The sequence below is a fragment of the Protobothrops mucrosquamatus genome, unplaced genomic scaffold (assembly GCF_001527695.2).
Source record: "Protobothrops mucrosquamatus isolate PMUCROS unplaced genomic scaffold, P.Mucros_1.0 scaffold68, whole genome shotgun sequence".
Lineage (NCBI taxonomy): Eukaryota > Metazoa > Chordata > Lepidosauria > Squamata > Viperidae > Protobothrops > Protobothrops mucrosquamatus.
Window position 1 is genome coordinate 553,826 of NW_015386446.1, and position 25,212 is coordinate 579,037.

General features: G+C 38.7%; 1 protein-coding gene across 1 annotated transcript in view; it reads right to left on the reverse strand.

The window, feature by feature from the left end:
• The window catches only part of SPATA20 (spermatogenesis associated 20), a 48,243-nt gene that overhangs the window by 1,342 nt on the left and 21,689 nt on the right, over positions 1-25,212 (reverse strand). The window contains exons 11-15 of the mRNA XM_015812103.1: positions 23,580-23,772; positions 22,385-22,553; positions 18,099-18,307; positions 15,640-15,839; positions 14,064-14,144 (exon numbers count right to left, since the gene is read on the reverse strand). Of these exons, the coding sequence (XP_015667589.1) occupies positions 14,064-14,144; positions 15,640-15,839; positions 18,099-18,307; positions 22,385-22,553; positions 23,580-23,772 (852 nt within the window). The remainder of the gene's footprint in view (positions 1-14,063; positions 14,145-15,639; positions 15,840-18,098; positions 18,308-22,384; positions 22,554-23,579; positions 23,773-25,212) is intronic.

Sequence of the window (25,212 nt, forward strand, 5' to 3'; positions counted from 1 at the left end):
TTTCCAGTCGTAAGTTTCAGATAAAGCACAAAGAGTTTTTGGAACAATCAGCAACTTCTTCCTCTGTTTTGTTTTCATTGCAAAAGAACATGCACTGAAAGTAATACGATGGTCCCTCCTATCAGCATTCTGGACAGACTGAGGTAAGGCGTAACAACTTCATTTTAATAAGGGACAATGTACGTTTGCTGCCTCCCACTTCACGTACTCAGGAACTGTAATGTTGTCCAACTGAATTGATAAACTTGATCTGTATAACAAAGCTGGAGGGATAGGTTGTGACTCAAATTAACAAACTATAAATAAGAGCCTCTGAAACAGGGAGCCCAGATCTCTATACAAGTCCATATATTCTTCTAGTTCAATACTGATTAAGGAGATGTATCACTATGACTTATTCAAGACAGTTTCTCTTTTCACAACTCCTGACACTTGTGATCAGGGATTCCGATCTGTGTCGCAGTTTGGTGAAGGGAAGTTGTGTTCCTGCTCCTACTTCCCTGCCGCCCTCTCCACTTCTATTCCATCTGGGCCACAACTAATGTGTAATCAAAATAACCATACTGTTGCCACCCCCACTTGCCCAGAAGTCTTCAAAAACATTATTCTAATTAAAATTCAAACTGCATTAATCACTTTTACAGCATGCCAACTTCCTGTACGTAGGATCTGAAGCCTAAGCTAGTGGTCTATCCCTGCGCTTCTGCCCTGAATATCGAATTGCTGCAAGATTATGTGAGGAGCTGAAGATTTAAGCTAAAGATAAAATAAAATGACAAGATAAATACTATACTTATGGGACTTTTCTATGTCGAAAGCTGGCATAAGCAACAGAATAAGTCTTCCTAGGAGCATTCTCCGAAAGAATGGCCTGGCCATCAGATCTCTTCCAGACCAAGTCATTCCCACTGGAACGTTCCTTCCTTCCCTTCAATAATAGAAAGAAGCTGTACACGACAAACATAGTTTCCAGCCAAAGAAATCAACTATATAATATATTAGGCCTTTCTCACTAATGTTAACATTAATGGGCAGATTGGTGGCATTTGGGGAATTGTTGGGAAGGCTAGGAGGACTCTATTGCGGAACAGAAAAGAAACAAAACATCAAGAATACTTGTGTGGCTTTTCTCAGCCCATTCTATGGAATATCTAGCTCGTCCCACCCGAGCATTCACATATTTCAAAAAGGCATTTGTCTCCAATCATATTGCTTTCATTTTGGAAGCCCATTAGAAAAGGCAAGAGTATCAATAATAATGAATTAAGATGGTTTACAGCCAATTAGATACCACTTATGTCCTCATAAAGTTGGGTTGTCTATTAATCCTGGTTGTCTATACTAGGTTAGTACCAGTAGAGACAGGCATCTCTCTTTTACCTTGCTCATCCCTTCAAGAAACAAGCAGAAACCAGTCTTGATGCATTTGGCTATTCTGACATTTAAATTCAGAGACTGGTTTTCTGTTTCCAAAGACGGAAAAGACCTCTCACTTCTACATAAACTCAATCTCTTTCCTAGTTAATCCACCAAAACGAAACTGTACAAAGAGAACAAAATGTGACAAATTCAACAAACTATTAAAGCCCAGAAGATGTTGTATTTGGAATAAGTCAGAAATGACAGCCTCCTAATGACTAAACAGCTCTGCTATGTAAACATATCCAGCACATTTTCCTATTTTAATTCTATTGATGTGAGATCGGAATTGCCAATGTCACCTTCAAACTTACTTCATACAGTTATCTTCTTCCCTAAATATTATTCATTCCCATAGACAAGTCATTTTTTATTTTTATTTTTGGTAAGTGTCAGGAAATAAGTTTTCTATCCTGATTCGGTTCATCTTCAGAAGATATGACACAGAACGGAGGATTCTTTATTCTGAACTTGACAAGATAACATTCTGCAGAAAATTTGAATCTTGTTTCCCACCAGCAGTCTTTGGAAGGTAGAAGGATGCCAGCTCAACTTTAACCAAACACACGTGCAAGTATTTTACTGATCCATATAAGGGCAACCAGGGAAGTCATCCTTACAAGAAGGTCAAGGCATCCTCCGTTAGATAAGTGGCCCTATCCTCATTATTTTGGAAAGCTGCTCCTTTGCACTAGAGCAGGGGTAGGCAACCTTGGCTCTTTTATGACTCATGGACTTCAACTCCCAGAATTCCTGAGCCAGCATAGCCAGCATAAAAGAGCCAAGGTTGCCTACCCCTGCACTAGAGGAATCAGCATTTCAAGCTGACCCTTTTTCCTGCTGATGTGAAGAGCACAGCCAAAAGCTATTTATTTTCCCCGATAAGAAAATCCTAGTTAATAGCATAGTGTCTGAGTTCCACAGCCCCTGTACCAATTTAATATCAGATCTTTTGTTTTGGCTTGCTTCCAGACAAAACAGGGCAGCTTGTGGGAATCCTAACTCCTCCTGCTTATTGTCCTTTATGCTTGGCTTTTTAATGTCTTTTTTTTTCTTAAGTACGTTACCTACATTCCCAGCATGCTCAAAACCTGCACCCTTCTCCAGAGGGACATTTAAATTGTAAATGCCTCTACGTTTTCCTCTTTCCTTTTTTCCCACTCAATTTGTTGGTTTAATTATACATGCACTGTAATTGAACTATACCTGACTGCTTCTCTAAATGCTATTTCTCTTATGCAGACCTTAACCTTAGGGTGTGTTAGGCTTCATTCTGACAAGAGCCTCCTTTTCTCCATTTTCTTTTATTCGACACACCTATGAAAAATGCCGCTCATCTTTCCCACCATAGTTCAAGTTGGGTCCTCTGGAATGCTTTCTTGGCCAGTTCAAAACTGCAGCAGCTCCTGGTACAGTGTCATTAGGCCATCCTTAATCATGTCTGAGAAATGAATGACTGCAGCACTAATTAGTTTTTACAATACAGAAATTATTATTAGCTCTCCTAGGTCCTGGAAGCTAATGGAAAGAGCACTGGCATGAAACTCATCAAGACTGAGTATTATCTACCTTCGTTCAATGTCTAAAACAAAACTAACCTTGTTGAAACAAAAGTACTGGAAAATATACCCAGCATCTTTGTTATTAAAGGGCTTCCTTCTTACATTGGCTAGTTTATAAACAGAAGAAAGACAGGAAGGATCACAAGTGATCAACCTTTTTTTTTTCTTTATTTAAATGTATTGGCCACCCACCTGCAATGAGCAATGTACAAAGGCACAGAAAATGTATTGGATCAAAAAAGCAAATGTAAATACCTCTTAATCCAGCCTTCTCCAACCGGGTTCATTCGCATATTTTGGCTTCAACTGTATGAATTGAAACTCAACCACACAAGTGGGAAAGAAAGACTACTGCACTGTGTGTGACAGCGCATGCATGTGCACTCCCATATACATATCCACACATATTGGGTTTTTTTTTTAAAAAAAATAATGCAACCAACTCAGAAAATAAACTAAAAAAAATGATGCAACGATCAAACTCAGAAATGTGTTTCTCGGGTGAATCTTCAAAATAAAAGGCTACTGGATCTAGAAGGCCATGAATTAAGGTTTGGTTGGCATGGTTCCTTGTGGTATGACAAAGTTAAAGTAAATGTTGATTTTAATAACCATTTTATTAGGCGTGCCATTTTGAGAGTTTGGAATAAATATAAAACAAGGTTCTCTATGAAGGTGCCATTATGGGTTTCCCCACAAGAGGCCTTTTTTAGAAAAGAGATGGCGATGAGACCAAATTGGTGGACCTATAGTAAAATAGTATCTCTTAATTTGGGTGAGCCTACCCTCAAATTTCAAGGAGGAGCTAGAATCAGAATGTTTGCCTTTGGTTTTCATATATGCAATTGAAAGCAAGATTTAAGTTAGATAAAAAGAATCATGGGTTTAATTTTGTTAAAAACGATCTGGAAACCCTACTGTGCGGTAGTGATGAACATATTATTGCTAAAGTTTATAAAATGTTATTGAATTTAAATCTAGAATATGAACAAGTAAAACATTGTGTGATTCAATGGGCAAGGAATTTTGAGTACAATATAATGCTCTAACAATGGGAAAATATGTGGAATAAAGGATTAAAATTTACATTAAATTATAATTTAAAAGAAAATTTTTACAAGATGATGTACCGTTGGTATTTAATACCAGACAAGTTATCAAAAATGTATAAAGGTATTTCAAATGAATGCTGGAAATGTAAAGGTAAAGAAGGGACTTTTTACTGTTTACGGTGGACGTGTGATAAAGCAAGAAAATACTGGAGTAGGATTCAAATGTTAATACAGAAAATTCTTAAAGTGAATATAGAAAGAAAACCAGAGACTTTTCTCTTGGGGCTAATGGACAAAGACCTGGAAAAAAAATATGGAACTTTGATGTTATATATGTTGACAGCAGCAAGGCCTCCCCGACCCACTAAGATACCTCATGCTTCCCCCTCCCTTCCTGCCGTGCGGGACTCACCTGGAAAAGGTCTCTCTCCTCTCTGCCGCAGTTCCTGCTGCCACTCTGATCTGAGGCCAGGGGACATGTCCACAGCCCCCCGCGGCCCGATCCAGGCTCCAGATGCCTGGAAAAGACCTCCGGAACCCGGATCTATGGCTGCGGGGCGATTTTGCGGGCCCCCCACACAGCCCGATCCGGTCTCTGGAGGCCTTTTCCAAGCCTCCGGAGCCCAGATCCATGGCCACGGAGCGATTTTGCGCCCCCTCCGTGGCCCGATTCGGGCTCCAGAAGCCTTTTCCAGGCCTCCAAAGCCCGGATCGGGCCGCAGGGGAGGCGTGAAATCGCTCCGTGGCCATGGATCTGGGCTCTGGAGGTCTTTTCCAGAGGCGCAAAATCGTTCTGCGGCCATAGATCCGGGCGGCACAGGCCTTTTCCAGGCCTCCAGAGCCCTGATCCAGCTTCCGGAGGCATGTCAAAGCGTCCCCCGGCTTCGGTTTGGTTCTCTGTTGCAGAGAACAGAGGCCTAAAGAACCATGAGTCTCCAAGTCTCCTGATACTGTCCACCTATTTTACCAGGAAATGCTAAACATCTTCCTATGGCCACTTTCTTTGCCACTTAATACATTCGGGGTTCCTTCAAGATAGACAGAAGCCTCCTCACTATCAACGTGTGATGTATTTTGTTTCTTACATTTTTCCCTGGCATTCTTTTATGTTGGCCTTATCTTGAATTCTGGGAGTGATTAATTACCAATTCATGGCCAATCTGAAATTCATTAATTTGGTATTGTTGGGGTTTTTTTACTGCCTCCCTGAGGTCTTCTTGGTTAGGCAGGATAAAGGAAAAACAGGAGATTAGCACTCAGTGAACAGTAGAGATAATAAAATCCTTTACAATTATCCTTTGGCTATTAATAGGGCAGGGAATAATAAACTAGAAAGCTAACTCTCCATTCCCAAATCATGCACTGTCTATCCATATTGCTCTCTGATTCCCTGCCAAAATAGAGTGATATGTCACCTTCCTTTTTACCTTGGAAAGGTACTGTAGTTTATAGGAGAAGGGATGCATCATGTTTTTCTCTATTTTTGTTGCTTGCTTTGAGGGTGCACACACAGTATAGCTAACCTTTATCCAGAATATTCTGATTGCTCAACACTTTTTCTTTCCTTCACTATTGCTTCCTCTCACTATTTTCTTTATTTAGCCCCGTTGGTCTTATCTACTGATTCACTGTCATTTCATCCAAGTACCTTTGTGTTGACTAATTCTGTTCTTGAATGTCCAGAAGATCATCATGTCAGAGTACTATTATTTTGCATTTCTGAGAATCATCAGTCAACATCAACTTTAATTCTGAAACATTTTCTCGAGAAAATATCCACCCATCCACATTAACATTAGCTATACCCCTAATGTTAGCACTTCTGGGGATTCTATGAAGGATACATTAAATCTTGGTTATCCTGAAAATTTAGCTATTGTTTCCTCAACTACAAATCAGGGCCCACTTGTCCGGGGGGAAGAAAAAATGGAAAAGGACTAACAGCCCCCTCTTTGTGATCCAAGTTTGCAGTGGAAAAAGAGCAACTACCCGTTGAGGAGATTTTACCTCAGTACAGAAAGTAACTGTCCTCCAAACTTAGAGCTTTTTGCCCCTGAGTTGAAATGCTACCTAACTATTCTTAAGTGGGCAGAAAATAATGCCAACATTAATTCGCTGTCCTGGTGTTGATCCCAATCCCGCCTCTATTCACTGCAGTCACCTGATTTCCTTCCAGGGTACTGAGTGACAAACCTTAAGAGGTTTTATACACCTTGAAGCTTGGAAGCAAGGGGGAAACCACCATTTTATCTATAGCTGAGGACTATTTAAGCTTACCTTACTTATGGACTGGGAATGAGATGAAAACAACGTTGTGGATACATAGCATAAAAAAAAGAAGTTGCCAAGGTATATTTGTGCTGTAGGTAGGTGCAAGTTAGAACATGCCCAGCATCTATATCTGAAGTAAAGGTGGTTTCTTCTGTCACTGGTTTTTTTTTTCATTTCAAGGGTATCTTTACTATATTCTTCCAGAAGAAATTAATTACTGAGCATCAAATTCATTATATTCACCTCAGCAGATTTAGCTATCAATACTTTGCTGCTATGAACTAAAGAGAGGTTTCAAGTGAGACAATAGTACATTCTTTTAAAATCCTGTTTTTTGGCTTGTCTGAGCAGCAATCTCATCTATAGAATAAAATGAGTTAAAGTTATTTCATCACCTACAGGAAGGAGGATCAATGAACAGAAAAGAGAAGCTACAAAGAAAATGAAGAGATGCTTTTTGCAAAAGGCCGTGGAACAAATTAGCAGGATAATTCTTCTCAGGCTAGTTAATAAATACCACCTCTGTCTTATTCATCTGAATTCCAAGCCTCAGGCTAGGACTTCTTTTTGATTTTTCCACAGACTTAACACTACTAGTTTTGCTGAGCTAGAATATGTGCAGTCCATAGTACAGATAAGCTTCAAAAGATCCCACATACCAAAGCACAAATTCTTATTTTGTTCCAATCCCCTCTGCCTCTGATAAGATTTAGCATTGTCTTTTTTGTTATATTTACATTATCTTCATTTATAATTTTTATTTGAGAATATTAGAACACTGTTAGGCGGGTCTGTTATATATGCCATTACTATACCTGGTAATACAATCTAATCTTTATCTTTCTAAAGTGTATTGTATGAAAGCTTGATGACCAATGAAGTCCATAGTTATGGTCTCATCTGGTGAAGACCATGGTGAACAGAAGATTGTGATTTGGGATATAAAAGGAATAAATGGTAAAGATCATGAATTAATGAATGAAATAAAATAGATATCTGTTTTGTGTCTATGAAACCAAGAGAAAGGGGAAGGAGATAATAGTTCTGAATGCAAGTAGTCTTACGTTATGGCCTGGAGTAGATGAATAGGTGCAACAAAATAAAAATGTAAGTTTAAATATGTATAAAAGGCCTAATATCTAAGTTTGAAATGTATATCATCAAATGTATATAATGAATACCTATGAAACTAAAAATCCCTAGATCGGAGACAAGTGCATGATACACTCTGGTTATGGGGATGATTAAAAAAACAAGAATGAATATGGGAAAAAATGCAATATTTTGAATGAATCTGAGGAAAAAGACATTTTGTTATGTAACATAAATGGATGGATGAGAATGAGATGAAAACTATACCAAAAATGATTGTCCATTCACAAGTGCAACTAAAAAATAATAATGATCGCTGCTAGGAATCTACTCAGAAAAGCTATTTTCGTTTCATGGGTTAAGCTTAACACTACCCAAAAGATAGAATCTAAAAAGGATGCTTTGATTGTTTATGATGAAAAATTGAGAGAAACAAGTGAAAGACACAAGGATAATTGGAGATTCTGAACGTAGGATAAGTGGTGTCAAAAATGGATCAGAAGAAAAATTTGTTATGGAATAAAAAGGCAGAAATAATCTAGAGTGGATGTAGAATGATTCCAAGAAAAGAAAGTACAAGCCGTTTATGAGAAAGTATTAAAATATAAAGTAGTCTCATAGCAAAATGAATGAAAAGTAAGACATGAGGAAAGATAATGTTGAATCTGCTTGGAAGTAGTTACTCAAAGATACATTGAAAAGTATAACAAAAATGCATCGAATTATGCAAATGATAAATGTGAAAAAGACACTTGGTAGAATGATTGAAAAAAGTGTATGAGAAAAATGCAAATTGAAGTGTGATTGTTACAAAAAAAGAGATTTATTTAATATTGTATTTGAAAGAAAGGATAGGTGAAAGAATGTAATCAAACAGAAAAAGGAACAATAAAAAGAGGCAGAGAAAATGCAGAGCAATTTTGATTAAATATTTTTTTTGATGCTATGGAAGTGGGTGAAGTGGACTATATTAGGAGCTTCCAACAAAGAAAACAGAATTAGAAAGTATAAATTATGAAACTATTTAGGATAAACCTAAATGAAGGAATGCTAAAGGAGCATTTTAGAAATCTGTATGAGAATGATGGTGATATATTAACAAACAAGAAGAACGGCCAGAAGAACTGAAAGGAAAGTCAAACATGCTGCGAGAATGTTGAAAACCACTAAGGCTGAATATAAAGACAATGGAGAAACATTAAACTATGGGAGACTGTATTTGTAGAATGGTTGTACATTAATTCCCCCTTCATCTGGCGAACTATTTCATGCAGGTGCTTAGGAAGGTATCTGATAGAACTCTGATTGAAAGAGTGTTAAAAATGCCAATAAGTGCAATGTTTCTACATAGGTTTATGCCAAACAGAGCATGTGCAAATTAGATTTTTGTTTTTCAGCAGATCACTGAGACATATGAATGTAAGAAAGTTCATTCCATGTTTGTTGATATAAGAAAAACACATCACATAGTAAACAGGTTTTAATTACGGAAAGTTTTTTGTGAAAGGCAAAAATTACGCTAAAGTGAAGCATACAGAGGGATTACCAAATGATTCAAAACAAGCAATGAGTAAAAACCATATGCCACCTTGGTTATTTAATATACCTAGAAACTTGTAGTGATGTACGTTTTTATACAGGGATTTTATGTTATGATGCTGTGTGGATGGCTAAGAACCCAGACAATTTGAAACAAGATGCAACAAGATATATCTATCAAAAACCAAAGTAGTTGAGTTTCACAGAGAAAATGAGGTGAGTCACTGCAAATTTCACATAAGTGGCAAAATATTCCTTGTTAGAATGTTTATTAAAAATAGAAAAATCTTATTTTGGGCAAAACTAGTAAAAGGTAGTGATTAGTCTGCAGTGAGGAATATATATTTTGACAAGCAAAAACACCTGTGTTTGAGAGTGTTTCTGCCTACTTTGTTATATAGAACTGAGAGTGGAATAAGTCACATAAAAGTAGAAACGGATTAGATAAGAAATATATATGGTAATATAGGAAGAGATTAGGAAAGAATGAAAAGTAAATAGACCAAATTGAAAAGTGAGTGGCCATTATGAAAATATATTGATGTAGTTTAATCCTCCAGAGAGTGAAAGAAATTGCAACCAATCTAGGAAGGAAGAATCCATGGACTGAAAGAAAGAGGGAAAAGCAAAAAATCATAGCAGTAGAGTTGAAGAGATCCTGAAAACAATGTTTAAAATTTAAAGAACAACTTTGGTATATATGCATTGGTATATGGAAAGGTGACCATAAGAAAGGCTGAGCGCCAAAGAATTGAGACCTTTGAACTATGATGCTGGAGAAAACTCTTGCAAGTCCCTTGGACTGCAAGGCGTTCAAACCAGTCAGTCCTAGAAGAGATCAACTCCGACTGCTCTATAGAAGTTGAAACTCAAATACTTTGGCCACCTAATGAGAAGGAAGGACTCACTGGAGAAGGGCCTAATGCTGGGAAAGGTTGCGGGCAATAGAAGAATGGGATGACAGAGAATGAGGTGGCTGGATGGAGTCACCGAAGCAGTAGGCGTGAGCTTAAATGGACTCCAGAAGATGGTAGAGGACAGGAAGACCTGGAGGCATGTTGTCCATGGGGTCGCGATGGGTCGGACACAACTTCGCAACTAACAACAATAACAATATGGAAAGGTATGGATACAGTGAATTTAGCCCAAACCAGGAAAAAAATCTAAACGTAGCTATTCTTGCATGCACATATGGAGTCAGAAGAAGCAACTTGCAAAGCAGCTATGAGTCTAAGGAAAGATTTGGCTGTTTTTACAGTTCAAGTACTATTTTCAAAGAATTTGAACAGCCACAGCTTATTGTGAACATATTCCGTGCAATCTTGCTTTGAATGTTACACCAATTGACTGGGCAGTTCAATAGAGATTCCAATGACAATGCTCTCCAATCTATGAAATTCCCTATTGCTAAAGGAAGGAACTGATCATAACTTTTTCATATATTTTGGTAAGCCCATGACCAGAGATTTCTTGTTAGCAAATCTGCTGCTCGCCCTCTGAATTACCAGCAGGTGGTGGCAACTTGTCACAAATGTGTGCATGAAGCTGACTGGTGGCATTGGGAAGTCTTTAAAAGCTGCAGGCATTCACATATCATTCTCTCAAGGGACAGAACATGCCTTCTCCTCTCTTTATTCATGGATAAATAGAGAAAAAGTTACAGCCAACAACCTAACCCCACCCTCTCATTCCAAATCCCTTAAACTTCTAATCAGGCCTGCATATATATATTTTTTCCCCAGTAAACATATCTCCCTGCCAGGCAAAGCTTTCCTTCCAAAGCTCTTTGTTGCAGTTAAGAGGAAATTGAATTAAACTGTGAGAATAGAATTTAATTTCCAGGCTGTTTGATTTGATCACGCTCCCTACTCCCTGGTTCATCTGAGGGTTTCTCCCAGAACTTATAAAGGTTGCACAGAACAAAAAGCTGATACAGCTCTTGAGGAAAGAATAGGTTATTAACACCGACACAGGCAGACTTGGCTTCCCACCACTAATATGGTGTTTTCAACACATGGAAAATGGGTCACTGGCTTTAGGTCCTTCTCAAAGAACATATGAGAAAGCATGAGAAGAGATGAAGCAAAAAGAGACGTGGGCAATGAAAAGCACAATAAAGACAAGCCCCTCCAGGAGCAAGTTCAGAAGATGAAGGTGAAGGTTCGTTCTCCGAGCTTGTGGGTTGGTTTCCGAACGTTTCGTTACCAGGCTAGGTAACATCTTCAACGGTGTTCCCCTAAATCCCCTAAACGTCGCTGAAGATGTTACCTAGCCTGGTAACAAAATGTTCGGAAACCAACCCACAAGCTCGGAGAATGAACCGTTACCCTCATCCTATACCTGCGCTTCAGATATTCGCCACTATTGCAAATTCAGAAGAGGTCAGATAGTCACTTCTTCTTCCAACAGATGCTTGTGGAGCAAACATTCACTGAAAGATCATCTACTGTAGCAAATCTCTGTGGTGGTACCAGGACAGTTCTTGAGGAATTCTTGCATGTCTTACTCTCTGCACACATGCTCTCTCTTTCTCCCCTTTCTCCAACCTCCTGTTTTTCATACACACACATACTCACACATTGCTCTTCATATATAAATATGTGTGGGTGTATGCTTATTCCACTTCATCTTCTCAACAACTTTTGAGGTAGGACAGCTTGAGAGTTGATACAATGTGGCCACAGAGCAGCTCAAGCCAAGTCCTTCAAAAAGAATTTATTTAACTTGTTTATAATACTCTAAACGTGGGAACAAAGAGACAACTGCTTTGACCAACTGTCTAGCACAAGGGTCTTCAAACTTGGCCCTTTTATGACTTGTGGACTTCAACTCCCAGAATTCCTCAGCCAGGCACGCTGGCTGAGGAATTCTGGGAGTTGAAGTCCACAAGTCATAAAAGGGCCAAGTTTGAAGACCCCTGGTCTAGCAAGTACTGCCACTTTATAAGACTTCTTCCTTTATTATTGCTCGTCGCATTCTGAAAATACAACAAAGCAATTGTCCAGAAAGTGGTCAGAATATATGTCCATATAAGGGTATCAGAGTATGTACAAATGGAAATTGGAAATTAAAGACCCTGATGCAAGTGATTGAATGTGTTTGCACTGTACTATTCTTGCCTTCCTCACAGGTGCTCTCAAAATAAAAAGGGCACCACATTTGAGAAATGTGCATTAAGAGACGGATTAGTACATTGCAGATAAGTTTACAAATTTCTAATCATATAGCTTTTGATTAAACTTTTTTCTTTTTTTATTATTTCTATATACTTAATATAATTTATATATATATATTATATTTAAGTTTATTATTGTCTATTAGAGTTAAAGTATGTTGATATTTGTTTGTATTATGTTTGGGTAGTTTTATTTAGATTTGGGATGTTATGTGATTATCCCTGTACTCAGTTCTGGGAAGTCCAGGGGGGGGAGGGGGGAAGGGGATGAAGGGGTAGAATTATATAAAATTTGGTGTATTTATATGTTATAGAAAAATAATGTAATGGTTTTTCCTTTTTTGAGAAGAGGAGATGATCGGCTAGTACCCCTAAACTGCATCCGAAGGAAGTGGAAAAGAAGGTGATGGGATGTGTAGGATAGTTGGAAAGGAGGAAGGAGGAGAGAGGTGTGGGTAGGAGGGGAGGAAGGAAGAGGGAAGGTAGGAAGGTTGAAGGAGTGAGGGGGGATGCAGGGGGGGGGAACCGCCGATCATTTCTGACTAGGTTTTCCTTTTTGTTTTTTTTAATGAAATGCACCACATTTATATTTGTTTATATGTTTATTTGAAAATTAATAAAATTTGTAAAACAAGTTTACAAATTTCTACGGCTTGCTTCAAGACTCCTAGCCTCTCAGAGATATTCTTATGCCAGATGCAGACAGTTACTGCTATCCTCTCTTATCTGTCTCTCAGTTTTATTCAATGGGATATATTCTCCAAAAAGCTAGGTGTCAATCAGGAGATTGGATGCATCATAGCAAATGTAACAATTGCCAGAAGACTTAAGGGAGCACTGTTATTAAAAGCTGCTTTCAGACTGGTCCTTCATTTCCAGCAGAATAGCTACCTCTCCCAAGCCAAAAAATCTGCAACCTTTTTCCCCACATTCCCCAAATTCTCTGGCATGTATCGCATTCACTTTTACCTTGAAATCTTCTTAACTAATTCTTTTAAATAAGGTAACCAGCAACATGTGCTTGTCTGGATCTGACAAGCCAGGTCCCACCCTTGCTGTTGATTTGAACTCAAATAAAACTCCTTCTGCACAGGCCAATTAAAAGATATGCACGCCTAGCTCATACCCACCCCAAACTGATTTTTTCCCCCAACTATATCCCTATGTTAAATATTTTGGGTTGCTGGAGTACAAATATTTTCAGGCTAAATTTACATACAAAACATCGCTAAATTTAAGTAACAAAAGACAGGTATGACAAACTAGCACATGAACTTAGGTAAAATCAGAGAGTATATAGGGTGAAGGGCTTAAACATTTAATACAATTAAATCCATTTAAATTGCAACATTAATTTGACCTCTCGCCATAAAAACTAAATAAACTGCGCAATCAACATTTTCCTTGCTGTTACCCAACCCATTCATTGTTAAGAAAACTGTACATTTCCACATAGAATTTCTGTCAATTATATAAACAGAGTTACATGGGCAGTCCACAGATGAGAGCTGGGCCAGGTATATCATATTAATTATATTTTCTCATGAAGAAAACATAATGAAAACCCCATGTTAAGACTCATGTGCCTTAAAAGCAGGCAAAGATAAAGCAATTTATGCATTGCCATTTCTAGATACCCAGCCTCCACCAACCTGGATTCTGCAGCCTTAATGTAAAAGAAACAGGGATAAGTGACAAGCTAAAAGGAGGTTATGGGACCTGAAATACATCCCACAAAGTATGAAAATTTTCAAGGGGGAAGGGGGAAGGCCAAAGAGTCATTTTTGAAGGATTTGGTTCTTGAAGAACACCCTCTGATGGCCTTGAATTTATGAAAGTAATTTACTCTCCAACCAGAAAAATCTAATCTCATGTTGCATAGGAAAACATCAAAGCCAGACTACACAAAAAAGGAATGACAGAAAAGCCAATTTCTAGCTTATTGGCTCTTACCCTGTTAGGTGTGTAAGTAGAATAGTAACAGTGCAGTAACTCTCTGGTATCTTCTCCTTTCAGATCACCACAAATAACAACCTGTTCAAAGAATAAAGTAATACATTTTTTTCAGTCTTTTCTAAAGAGTAAGTGACTCAGTAAGAAAACTCTCCAGTAAAGACTTACTGATAAAAAACAACAGACTTGGGCTTAGAAGGAGAAATATTCAGTCTCCCTGGATGCATTGAAGAGGACATTCTCAATGTGTAACGTAAGAAACGCTAGATTGAATTCACTGACATTTTCAACTGATGGAACCAAATTCATGAGTTTCTTTTATTGGGAACAGTCGTATTAGGTATAGTTTTTTTCCTCCTGATCTTTCTTTTTAGTCTCCCTCCAAAACTTAGAAATTAGAAATATTCTATATATTTTTTAGCTCTGCTTATGGCTTATGCGATTTCTGCTCCAGCTTAACCCACTTTTTAAACTAAGGCTATTCAAAATGTACCACAAATGCTGGAATTTAAAGTTTAGAAGAGAAACAGGAGGTGAGCTTTGCCAAAAAATGACCTTGGCTTTAGACTGGCAGTGATAAAACAGAACATCAAAAAATTGTCACAATTCATAATCCATAAAGAAAGGGAGAAAAAAAACAAGTAAAAAATGATACCGACAACCAAATAGTAACTGGGAAGAAACTAAGCTGTAATTGTAAAGTATTTGCTGAAGTTCTTCTAACATGGTGCAAAAAGAACTTGAAACCATGTGCAGATTAGCCTTTTTTCACGCTGTACCAGTTAATGAAGGCTCAGAGCAGGAGTCAAGACAACCAGGGTGGAAGTTTTCCAAGGACAGAGAGGTCTCACTATTAGTAAGGAAAATACAGAGCAGACTCAAGAAAAAAGGGCAGAACTTTTAATACAATGAGTCTACTTGTGAAAATCTCAAAATCTTCCCTCTAATCCCAGATTTACAGCCATTCATTTAACAATGATTCGATGCTATGACAGCCTCAGAAAAGTAACTTACAACCTACCCTTGAAATTAGGATCGTCACATTATCCCTGCAGCCACGTGATTGGATGCTTGTCAACCAGCTTGCATTTACAGTATGATGCTGGCAGCATCTTGAGCTCACATGGTTGTGATCTGTGACATTCCCAGCTAGCTTCCAACAAGGAAAATCAATTGGGAAAGATTCACTTAACAACTGTGTGAATCATTCAACAATCATGGGATTCACTTAGTGACCATAATAAAAGTGGTCTTAAAATCAGGTTTGGTTACATGATGACTTGCTTAACAACCCACATCGCAACCAAAATACTGCTCCCACTTGTGGTTATAAGTTGAGGACTATTTGTGTTTTGATATCCCCAAAATTTCTTACACAATGCTATTACTTCCCTCTGTCTAAATTAGCCGTCTGTTTTTTCGTGCCATTCAGATTTGTTTTATCACAACTTTTTAGAATCAATAGTGAATACCACTGGGAATACAGGAGTTATCTCTCAACTCCTAGGAAACTATTAAATTGGGGGACATTGCTCTAAATGCTGCGTATTAAATCTTATTCTGCCCAGTACAGTACCTGTTTGAGTGTCAGATAAAATGCAGCAGTGGCTCGCGCCATCTCAGGGAGGGCAACAGGAATCTTCACCAGTCTCTCTGAGAAGACAGTTAGGATCTGCCCAGCTTTCTTTACCCATTCTTCATGGTCAGTATAGCTCGCTGCCCGGAGCAGATTAAAAACTGCAACAGAGTTGGGGCTGGGTTCTGCACCATCTTGATCTATAACAAAGGTCAGTAAATCAACTATTTTTTTAACACAAAACATCTACACACTTTTTAATTAAAGGTTTTTTTGGTAATGCTCTGGCATCTTTTATACCGTAAAGAAGAAATGGGAGTGGATGGGTGCATAGAGTAAGCAATTAACATTGTGCCATCACAATACAGGCACCGTTCCTTTCTGTATGGACACTGTGACTTGCATACAAATACAAGAGGAATGCAGCTTGCATTCCATTTTCATGACACTTGTTTTCTCAGTTTTCTTATGTTATCAGTTTCTTTTTCAACTGTCAGGTTCTTCAATGTTCCAGCCTTAAGAGGTACAATTTATTTTAATCCCATTAAATTAAGTGGGGCCAAATCCCAATAAAATAGGAATAGCTGAGAGCTGTTATATAATTGTCAGGGATTTGCTTCTAGGTCTTCACACTGTATGCTCCCCCATGTCTGACTGCAGTCAGCCAACTGCTCTCAGGGGGCCTACCCAATTCCTACCTAACACCAGGCTATCTAGGACAATAGCCAAAGAGCACTTAAGTCACACTATAGTCTACATATACACTGACATTGTACCACCTAGACTGTTCTGTTTAATACCAATAAATGACAGCCAATGGTACTGAGAACATGTTAAATAACATAAAAGCATTAAAGTGCAATAAATGTATAAGCTTGCTGCAGAAATACATTTTTTCTATTTCCTCAGTCTATATGCCTTATTCATACCTGCACAACCCATTAATGTTCCATGTTTGCAGTCCCACCACTTATACCTACCGAGACTAAAAACTGGAAGATAAATTGGGGCTTCTGATTAATCAGATCCCCCCCCCCCTTAAGCAGATACCATGCATTACTTTTTGCAGATGTTTGTATAGTGAAAAGAAGCACAGAAACTACTTTTTGGCATTCTCATATCAGGAGGAACCTTATCTACCATATAGTATTCATGTACATTTTGTTACAGAGAAAGATTAAGAGATTGCTAGACCAGCATTCCCCAAACTTTCCGGGTTGGCAGCCCTGGGGGGGGGGGGAGAGAAAGGATGGTTTTGTGTGAAGGGCAGGTATGCGTGCATGGCTTCATTTGTGTGAGCACAAGTGGGGCTGCACATGCAAGTGCGCTCTTCCGTCGCTGGCGCAGCCCAGTTCCGAATGGGCTGTGGCCCGATAGTGAGCCGTGGCCCAGGGGTTGGGGACCCTTGTGCTAGACTGCCACAGTGCTAATCGGGAAAGGAATGCTAACTACCATATCTCCTTACTCTAAACTCTCCCAATGGACAAGATACCTCCATCGTCTCTACTAAGGCAATGCTGGAGAATTCTGAGGGTTGCAGGTTCATATTGGGGAGGTACTAGGTTGTAAGAGCACCTAGCAAAGCTCATCTATATTCATAAGCATCTATTACAATGTCACTCAAGTAAAAAAGATATTATGCTTATATACAGTGTTCTTTGCCAAGTAAAGCTTAACTTGCTTCAGCTAGTTTAGAAAGATCTGGTTAAGGCTCCAGGCAAGAAGCCAGGAGACTGTGAGTTCTAGTCCTGCCTTAGGCATGAAAGCTGAGTGACTTCTGTTATTCTTGCATATTAACCTTCTAACTTTTTAGTCAGCAAAAGGCTAAAAGGTTGTAGGAGAACACATAGTTATCTTCAGATTCATTCCTCCCTTGGCAAGTCAGTTTATTTTCAAAGACAAATCAACAATTAGAACAAGGGCCTATAAAGTAAAAAAAAATCACTCCTCTATGCCAGTCCTTTAATCCCCAACACATCCATTCCTTAACTTAGCTTCAACTGCAAAGAGAATATCAAAGGTGGCAAGCTGAGGATTTCCCATGGGCCAATAAAAAATCTGATTATCTTCCTGTTCATACCTTTGACACCTCTGCTACTGGTTACATCTGTACCTGAGGTTAAGTAAGGATGGAATGAATTGAAGGGGGCACTTTGAGACAGTACATGGTAGTGAATGAGAAGTTGGAAATCCTCCTTTGGTTAGACATTAATCCAAGCTTGGGAAACAGTGGGATTTTTTCCTTTGAGGTAATCTTTTAAGTATCCTGGAATTTTTTTTATAAAATATAAGCTCAGGAGAAAATACAAACTCTAATTAATTGTAAATTGCTTTTTTTTTACATTAACTGTTGAATAATTCTGTTCTAGGTGAGTAGTATTACTAATACAATACCCAGACCACAGATTGTTCTTTAACCACCACTGAAAACTAGACTCTCCTTCTGAAAGAATACATACCATCCTTCATGCGAAAGAGCAAGGAAGGATCAGCAGCTTCTGTGGAGAAATAGGCAAAACCTTTTGGATCCCAGAAGAGTTCATCTTGCTTATGCTGTAACTGCACAGCCCATTCTAACCAGCTTGGGTTCAGTGTGGCTTCATATAGATCAAAGAGTGCTTGGATTACAAAGACATAGTCCTCTAGGAATCCATGGATAGGCACAGAACTGAGAAAACAAAGGGGGAGAGGGGAAATCCAGCCTCATAATAGAAGTTCATAGCTATCATTACTAAATCTAATTCTTGCTATGAGCCCCACAGAGAAATGTATGTGAAATATTTCCAGCCATTTCTGATATTCCAAGAGAAGATACAAGATTCGGATTGGTTAAATGACATTCTCTAATATCCAGGCAGAACTCTATTTCTTTTGCACTGTGGCAATGACTTTGACTTTGTCTTCTTCGATATGAGATTGAGAATTGAGAAACTATAAGTATTTGTTCTGAGAAATTACTGTCACTCTCATACCAGAAACTGCTACAGGAGATTGGTACATTAAGTACTGCTGGATAATCTAGCTCAGAGATCCCCAACCTTTTGGGTACCAGGGACCGGTTCCGTGGAGAGAGGTTTTTCCATGGACCAGAAAGTGTGTGGTTTTGTGTGCTGCCTGCATCCCAAGGATGGGGCTTTGCTTGTTTGTGCGGACCGGTTGCTGGCATGCCACGGACCAATACTGGTCCACGGACCGGGGGTTGGGGACCCCTGGTCTAGCAGCATTTTATACAATGTAGAGGGAGGGGTATAATATTTTTATGTTTGTATAACATACAAATATATGTATGTGCCTATACACACATTCTCTCCCTACTCTTAGACCAGCATCTTCTCCCACCATTCTAATTTATAAAATACTAAAAGATATACACTTTTTTTATTCCAGTTTTGCCCTGGATGTTTGGAAAAGGCAGCATAGATAGTTCTCAAATTCAGTATAAATGTTTTCTATCTTCTTAGATGGAAAATGAAGGATAGCAACCCCCTTTTGAAAACAGTGGTTATTGTATTTTGGAAACAAGGCAAGTGAAGAACCAATATATTTCTCCAAATGTGTGGACCAAATAAGAAAAATAGTACTTCAATCTCTCTTGAAGTGATATTAACAAAGGTGAAGAACTTCACCACTGAAATTAACCTGGGAGCAAAATATTTATCCATGAAAAAATGAGTGCAAATAGTTTCAACATCTCCTGTTTGAGCAGGGGGCTAGACTAGAAGACCTCCAAGGTCCCTTCCAGCTCTATTCTATTCTATTCTATTCTATTCTATTCTATTCTATTCTATATCTATATCTATATCTATATCTATATCTATATCTATATCTATATCTATTCTTAACCTCTTCAGTCTTTCCCTTCTTTGTCTTTTCTCACCATCTTTTCTCCCATCAGCTCAATTTGCGATCTACTTAAGAAAAGTTCATTCTGAGATTTAAAAAGCAGGTGTGGAACTGCTGTTATCATAAAGTAGACAAGCAAATCACCTTTCCTTTCTGATTATCTCTAACTCTATTGACAGATATGTAATTTGTGTTTGGTCAAGAGAAGAGCCAATTTTAAGATGACATAGCCTGTCAGAAAGTGAGTATTTGCACAACTGGCCAATCTCAGAGAGGTATCTACTGGCTCCTATGAAAAGGCAAGCGGCAGTAAAAGGCCTTATACTATACCAGTTTAAACTACAATGTACTCTTAGGTTCTTCCACTGTATACCTAATTTTAATCAAAAGGTTTCCGCCTTCAGATGGAATCCTAATTGTCAAGAGGGTCTTATAATGCCTCCAGTGTTATTGGTTACTATTACTCATCCACAGACAAGACACATAGAAACAAATACAGGTTTACAATGTTTACTCTTCACTATTTAAAACCTCCATTTACTCTCACATACACATGCCCATTCATACCTACCCAACTTAAAGCATGGCTGGGTAGGTTAGGTTTGAGTTTCAAAGCACTGAAGCAGGACCCCACTATGCACACTCCTTGATCCTCCGGAATGGCTTCATTATCCAATTTTGACAGTTTTCTCATGATTGGTACTTTTTCACCTCATCCAATTCTCATGGAAATTACCTGTTGTTTTGAAAGCAACTTTTGCTATATCTACTTCAAAGCATCATTCTACCTAGACTAAGTAGGCTGCAATCTTCTATCTAGAACAAGGCTTTCTGCCACTCTGGCCTAACCTAAATGGGCTTTATATATTCCATCTTTCATACCATCTATTCACACAAATATATGATGCATGTAGTCCTCACTTAACAACTGCCCTATTTAGCAACCATTCAAAGTTATGATGTGCTGAAAAAGTTACTTTGCAACCAATCCTCAGACTTTGATCATTACAGCGTATCTGTGGTCATGTGATCACCATTTGTGTGCTTCATAGATGGATTTCAACAAATAGAGACAATGGAGAAGCTGGCAGTAAAATTGCGAGTCATGGTCACATTATGTCTTATTTAATGACTGCATTGCTTAGCAACAGTTTCTTGTCCAAATTGTGGCTGTTAAGTGAGGACTATCTGTATAAAACCATATTATCAGTATACCACGGCATTATCTAATGGTTATCATTACAAGTTAAGCACACTTACTAGTATCAATATGATTATATATGATCAGCATACTCTACTGGTCTGAAATTAAATGTTTCTATCATTTAAATACTGACTCTCCATAGCAGGGGTTCCCAACTCCCGGTCCGTGGACTGGCACCAGGCTGTGGCAAGCCAGAAACTGGTCCACACAAACAAAAGAAACCCCATCTGCAGGATGCAGGCACGCAAAACCACGCCCCCCTTTAGTCCATTAAAAAACCTTTCTCCAAGGAACTGGTCCCTGGTGCCCAAAAGGTTGGGGGCCACTGCTCTATAGTACTTACCTTATAAGTGCAACCTGAAAATTGCCATCTGAAATGTCAATAATAGCAGTGTTTGCCTAGTGGTAAATGGTATCCATGAAGAGGCAGTGAGATTGAGTACATGAAGCAGGTTGAGCACATAAGCAAAAGTATTATACTCTCCATTAAGTTATTAAAAAATAAGAACAAAAAAAAAACAATAGCAAGAACAACAAATGATAAATTGCTTATAATTACTAAGGCCAGATGTTGCACTGCTAATTCAAGCTGGTACCAATCCATAGGTACTAGTATTAGTGAGAACTTTATCATTTTGTTCTTTAAAATATGATTTGTTTCTCCAGTTTAACTATCTGGACTATGATATTTGGACTTCCTAATTAGCAGAAAAGTCTTTTGTGCCATCTAAATATCAATTGTATTTTTGTAATTCAAATAGGTTGAGGATAAAGCCAAGGATCAAGTGAGGGGGGAAAAACCCAGGCTGGAAACTCCAAATTTCATGTTCAGATCCAGTGATGGCGAACCTTTTAGAGACCGAGTGCCCAAACTGCAACCCAAAACCCACTTATGCATCGTCGGGTGCTGGGTGGGTGTGGCCCATTGGCTGGATGTGCCCATTGGCTGGGTGTGTCTGCGGTGGTAACGGTAGACTGGGTGGGACTAAAAAGGTCAATCAATCAATTCCAACTTTGCAAGATCCTTTTTTTTCCTGCGAGAAGTTGAAATTGACTGATTGATTGAACCTTTTTTTTTTGGCACACGGCAGCGGGGGCCTAAAGCGAAAAGGTTTTATAAAACCCAGCTGAAGGCCTAGGACTGGGGCGACAGCGCACGTGCCCACAGAGAGGGCTCTGAGTGCCGCCTCTGGCACCCGTGCCATAGGTTCGCCACCACTATTCAGATCTATAATAAGATTGCAGTATATATATAGGCCACATCTGCCTAGCATGCCCTTAGAGGTTTTATCTTGCAGGCTTCACTGGTTTCTCAACTCAGCAAAATTCTAGGTCTACCATTCTCCAATACCAACCTGCCTCTTCTCATCCACACGTCTTTCAATATCACAGAAACAAAAATGCAGTTGCCACGTGTTTGTGTAAGAAAGAAGTCTGCTTGTTTCCAGGCCAGGGTATTTATTCATGCATCCCAGAATAGTTTTGCTTTTAGTTGGCAACAACTCTGCATGGACCCAGGCACAAATCTTTCCCAATGCCTACTAACGAATGCTTTTAACCGGATCCAGGAGGATGAATCAGAACCTCAGCATTTACAGCAGGTGGTCTATCCCTGAGGGAAGTCCCATTCATTCTCCCTCGGTCCACGTTTTCTTCTTTTTAGTGGCACTGCAGTGCTTCGGATTGCCTGCCCCTTACCTGTGGGTCACTGTGTTGCCTTGTCCTTGGTAACAGGTTCTTAGCAGCTTTCCACTGCTGGCATTAAACATGTGGTCTTGCAGGAAGGAAGCTGCACGTACAGCTCGGTCAATGTATTCTTTCTTGCCTAAGATGGCTCCACACTGAGCAAAGCCAGAGATCATCAATCCTAGAAGGCAAATTGGTGGGAGAATGCTCACTTGAATTCATACCCTCAGAATATTCAATCTATGTTTCTTCTGACTCTGATAATCGTCCCCCCATAATTTAATCAGTTTAAATCATTTCTTCCTTAAAATGGTTCTTTTGCACATAGACTGAAGACAGGTAAAAGCAGATTACCATTTATCAAATGCTTCACTTGCCACATGAGCAGAGCATTATTTTATATACTTTATTTTGCTCCAAATCAGTGATTCGGGCAAAAAGAAGTAGACAATGTCTTCATCACTCATGACCCAATGATTCACTCATAGAAGTCAGGGCTTGATAAAAAAAATAGTTGCCTGCAAAGATCACCAATCAGTAGGTCTTCGTGGCTCTGAATTGTTTTTCACTATATTAAAAAATGAACTTAGAAACTTAAATAGATGATTTCAGAAAACTTACCTGTGAATTCTGGAACCATTTGGACAGCATATGCATTGCCAAGACAGATAGTTAAGTGAGCTTGTCTATTATTTTTTTCATTATACAGTATGTTCAAGTATCTTCATTTCATAATGGAGAGAAGTGCTCCCTCTATATTTATATAATGTGAAAAACTACAATAACATAAACACCTTCATGGATTAAGGAAGATTTTATTTTATTTTATTTTTTATTTATTTTTTTGGCTGCAAGGGAATAGGAAAAAGGTGCTACTGCCCCCTGCTGTCAAAACAGTTTCAATAAACAGTTCTCCAGATTACTTTTGGCCAGAAGAAAAAAGAGGAAAAGATTAAAAGCCAGGAGAAAGAAGGAAAAAAGAACTAGCTAACTTTAGTGACATTACAAACTATTCTTCTAACACCACAGAAGCAGACTTATCAGGTGTGGTTAAGTCGGCTAACCAAATGATTTCTCTTGAATGGCCACACAGTGGAAGAATTTTACTGCAACAAATATACTGCTCTCCCCTCACAGAAGTCTTCCAAGCGTCAGTGCAGTTTGGAAAAGGGTGTTACTGAGCTCCATGCAAAAGAAGAAACCTCACCATTCCAGGATGCAAGCATCTTGCTGTCCAGATGGGGCCGTGGCCGCTGAGTTCGTGCCTTGTATAGTTTCTGCCTACTTTTAACCAGCAATGTCTTCAGCTCTTCCAGCCCCAGTCCAAATCGGGCAGCTGTAAGTTCCAGGGAATATTGCATTATCAGAACATTTTTTCCTTTTAATTCATTGTGAGGGTCCTGAAATAGAAGATTAGTGTAAGAAAATAAGGAATGCTTCCTTAAGCCTTCACATGGTAGAACGATATAAGGTATGTGACCTATCAATGGAATATTCTCAGATGGGAAATTTTATTGACATCATCCAATATTATTCTTTTTGATTTTTTTTAATATATGTGCATTATGTCACTAAACCTCCCTCCTGTTCGGGGAGGTGCTTGCAACATTTCTTAAATATTCCAAAAGTTTTGCCATTTGAAAAAGGTTGAATATTCCTAACTACTTCATCTATCACAACACTGTCATGACCTTATCAAAACAGTCCTTCCTGGATCTCCTAAATAATTATTCTCTTCTGTCAAAAGACTAAATTACCTATAAGGCCTTTTCACTACTTTGGGAGCATCAAATAGTGAAATTCGTTTTCAAGTCCAACTTGAACTTTTTAATCAATCAGCATTGCCTTATTTTACATAGCAACTGTTGTCTGAATCTCTTTTTTTAAAAAAAGAACCCCTTGAATATCTTGCAGCACCACAGAGCTTTCCCCTATCATTTTCTTCCTCCCTGGAATGATCAAGTGGGGATGCAACATTGTCTGATCACTATTTCTGTGAGATCATCTAGATATGTCAGTTTCCCTTGATAAGTCATTCCCAGAGCAAAACAAAACAAAATGGATAGCCTCAATGAATTAGCTAAACATAACATAGCTCAATACAATCAGGAGAAAACAAATAAAGCTATCAAATGCATGTCCTAGAAATAAGAAATTTTAATTAGGACCAGCAATTGATCCTGCTGATTTCCCTAAGCCTGTCTTAGCTAACAATTTCATTGATTTCAAGTTAAGGCTATATTTCAAGGCAAACCTTATTAATGAACAACTCATGGATATAGGTAGTCCTTGTTTAGTGACTGCCTCATTTATCAACCATCCACAGTTACAACAGTGATGGAAAAGTAACTTCATGACCAATCCTTGCCTTTACAATCTTTGCAGCAAAGAAAAGCTAAGGTAAGATCATAAGCACAGTCATAGTTTCTCTTGGCGATTATTTCATTTCTCGACTGAGCTGACAGTCTCAATTGTGGTTACTAAACAAGGGCAAGACAACTGGACATTTATTCCAATAAATGAAAGCTTCTAGTATCCTATCAGCTTTGAGAAGAATTAGTGATCCTGAATTCTGAGATCTTAGAAAGCTCATTGTCTCATCAGAACTGAGAATCCTGTGCCCAGCAAGACACAGGCACCTGTTGGCTAACACAGAGTTCCCAAACCTTTCCTGCTTTGCAGACCAGTAGGGGGGAAGAGGGAACAGTTCCATGCAAGCGGAGGGCAAGCACACGCATACAGCTCCATTTGCGCAAGCAGCAAGCAAGCACACCCACTGCTCATGCAAATGTAGCGCATGCGCACAAGTTCACCTGCTGCTCGTACAAGTGAGGATGCAC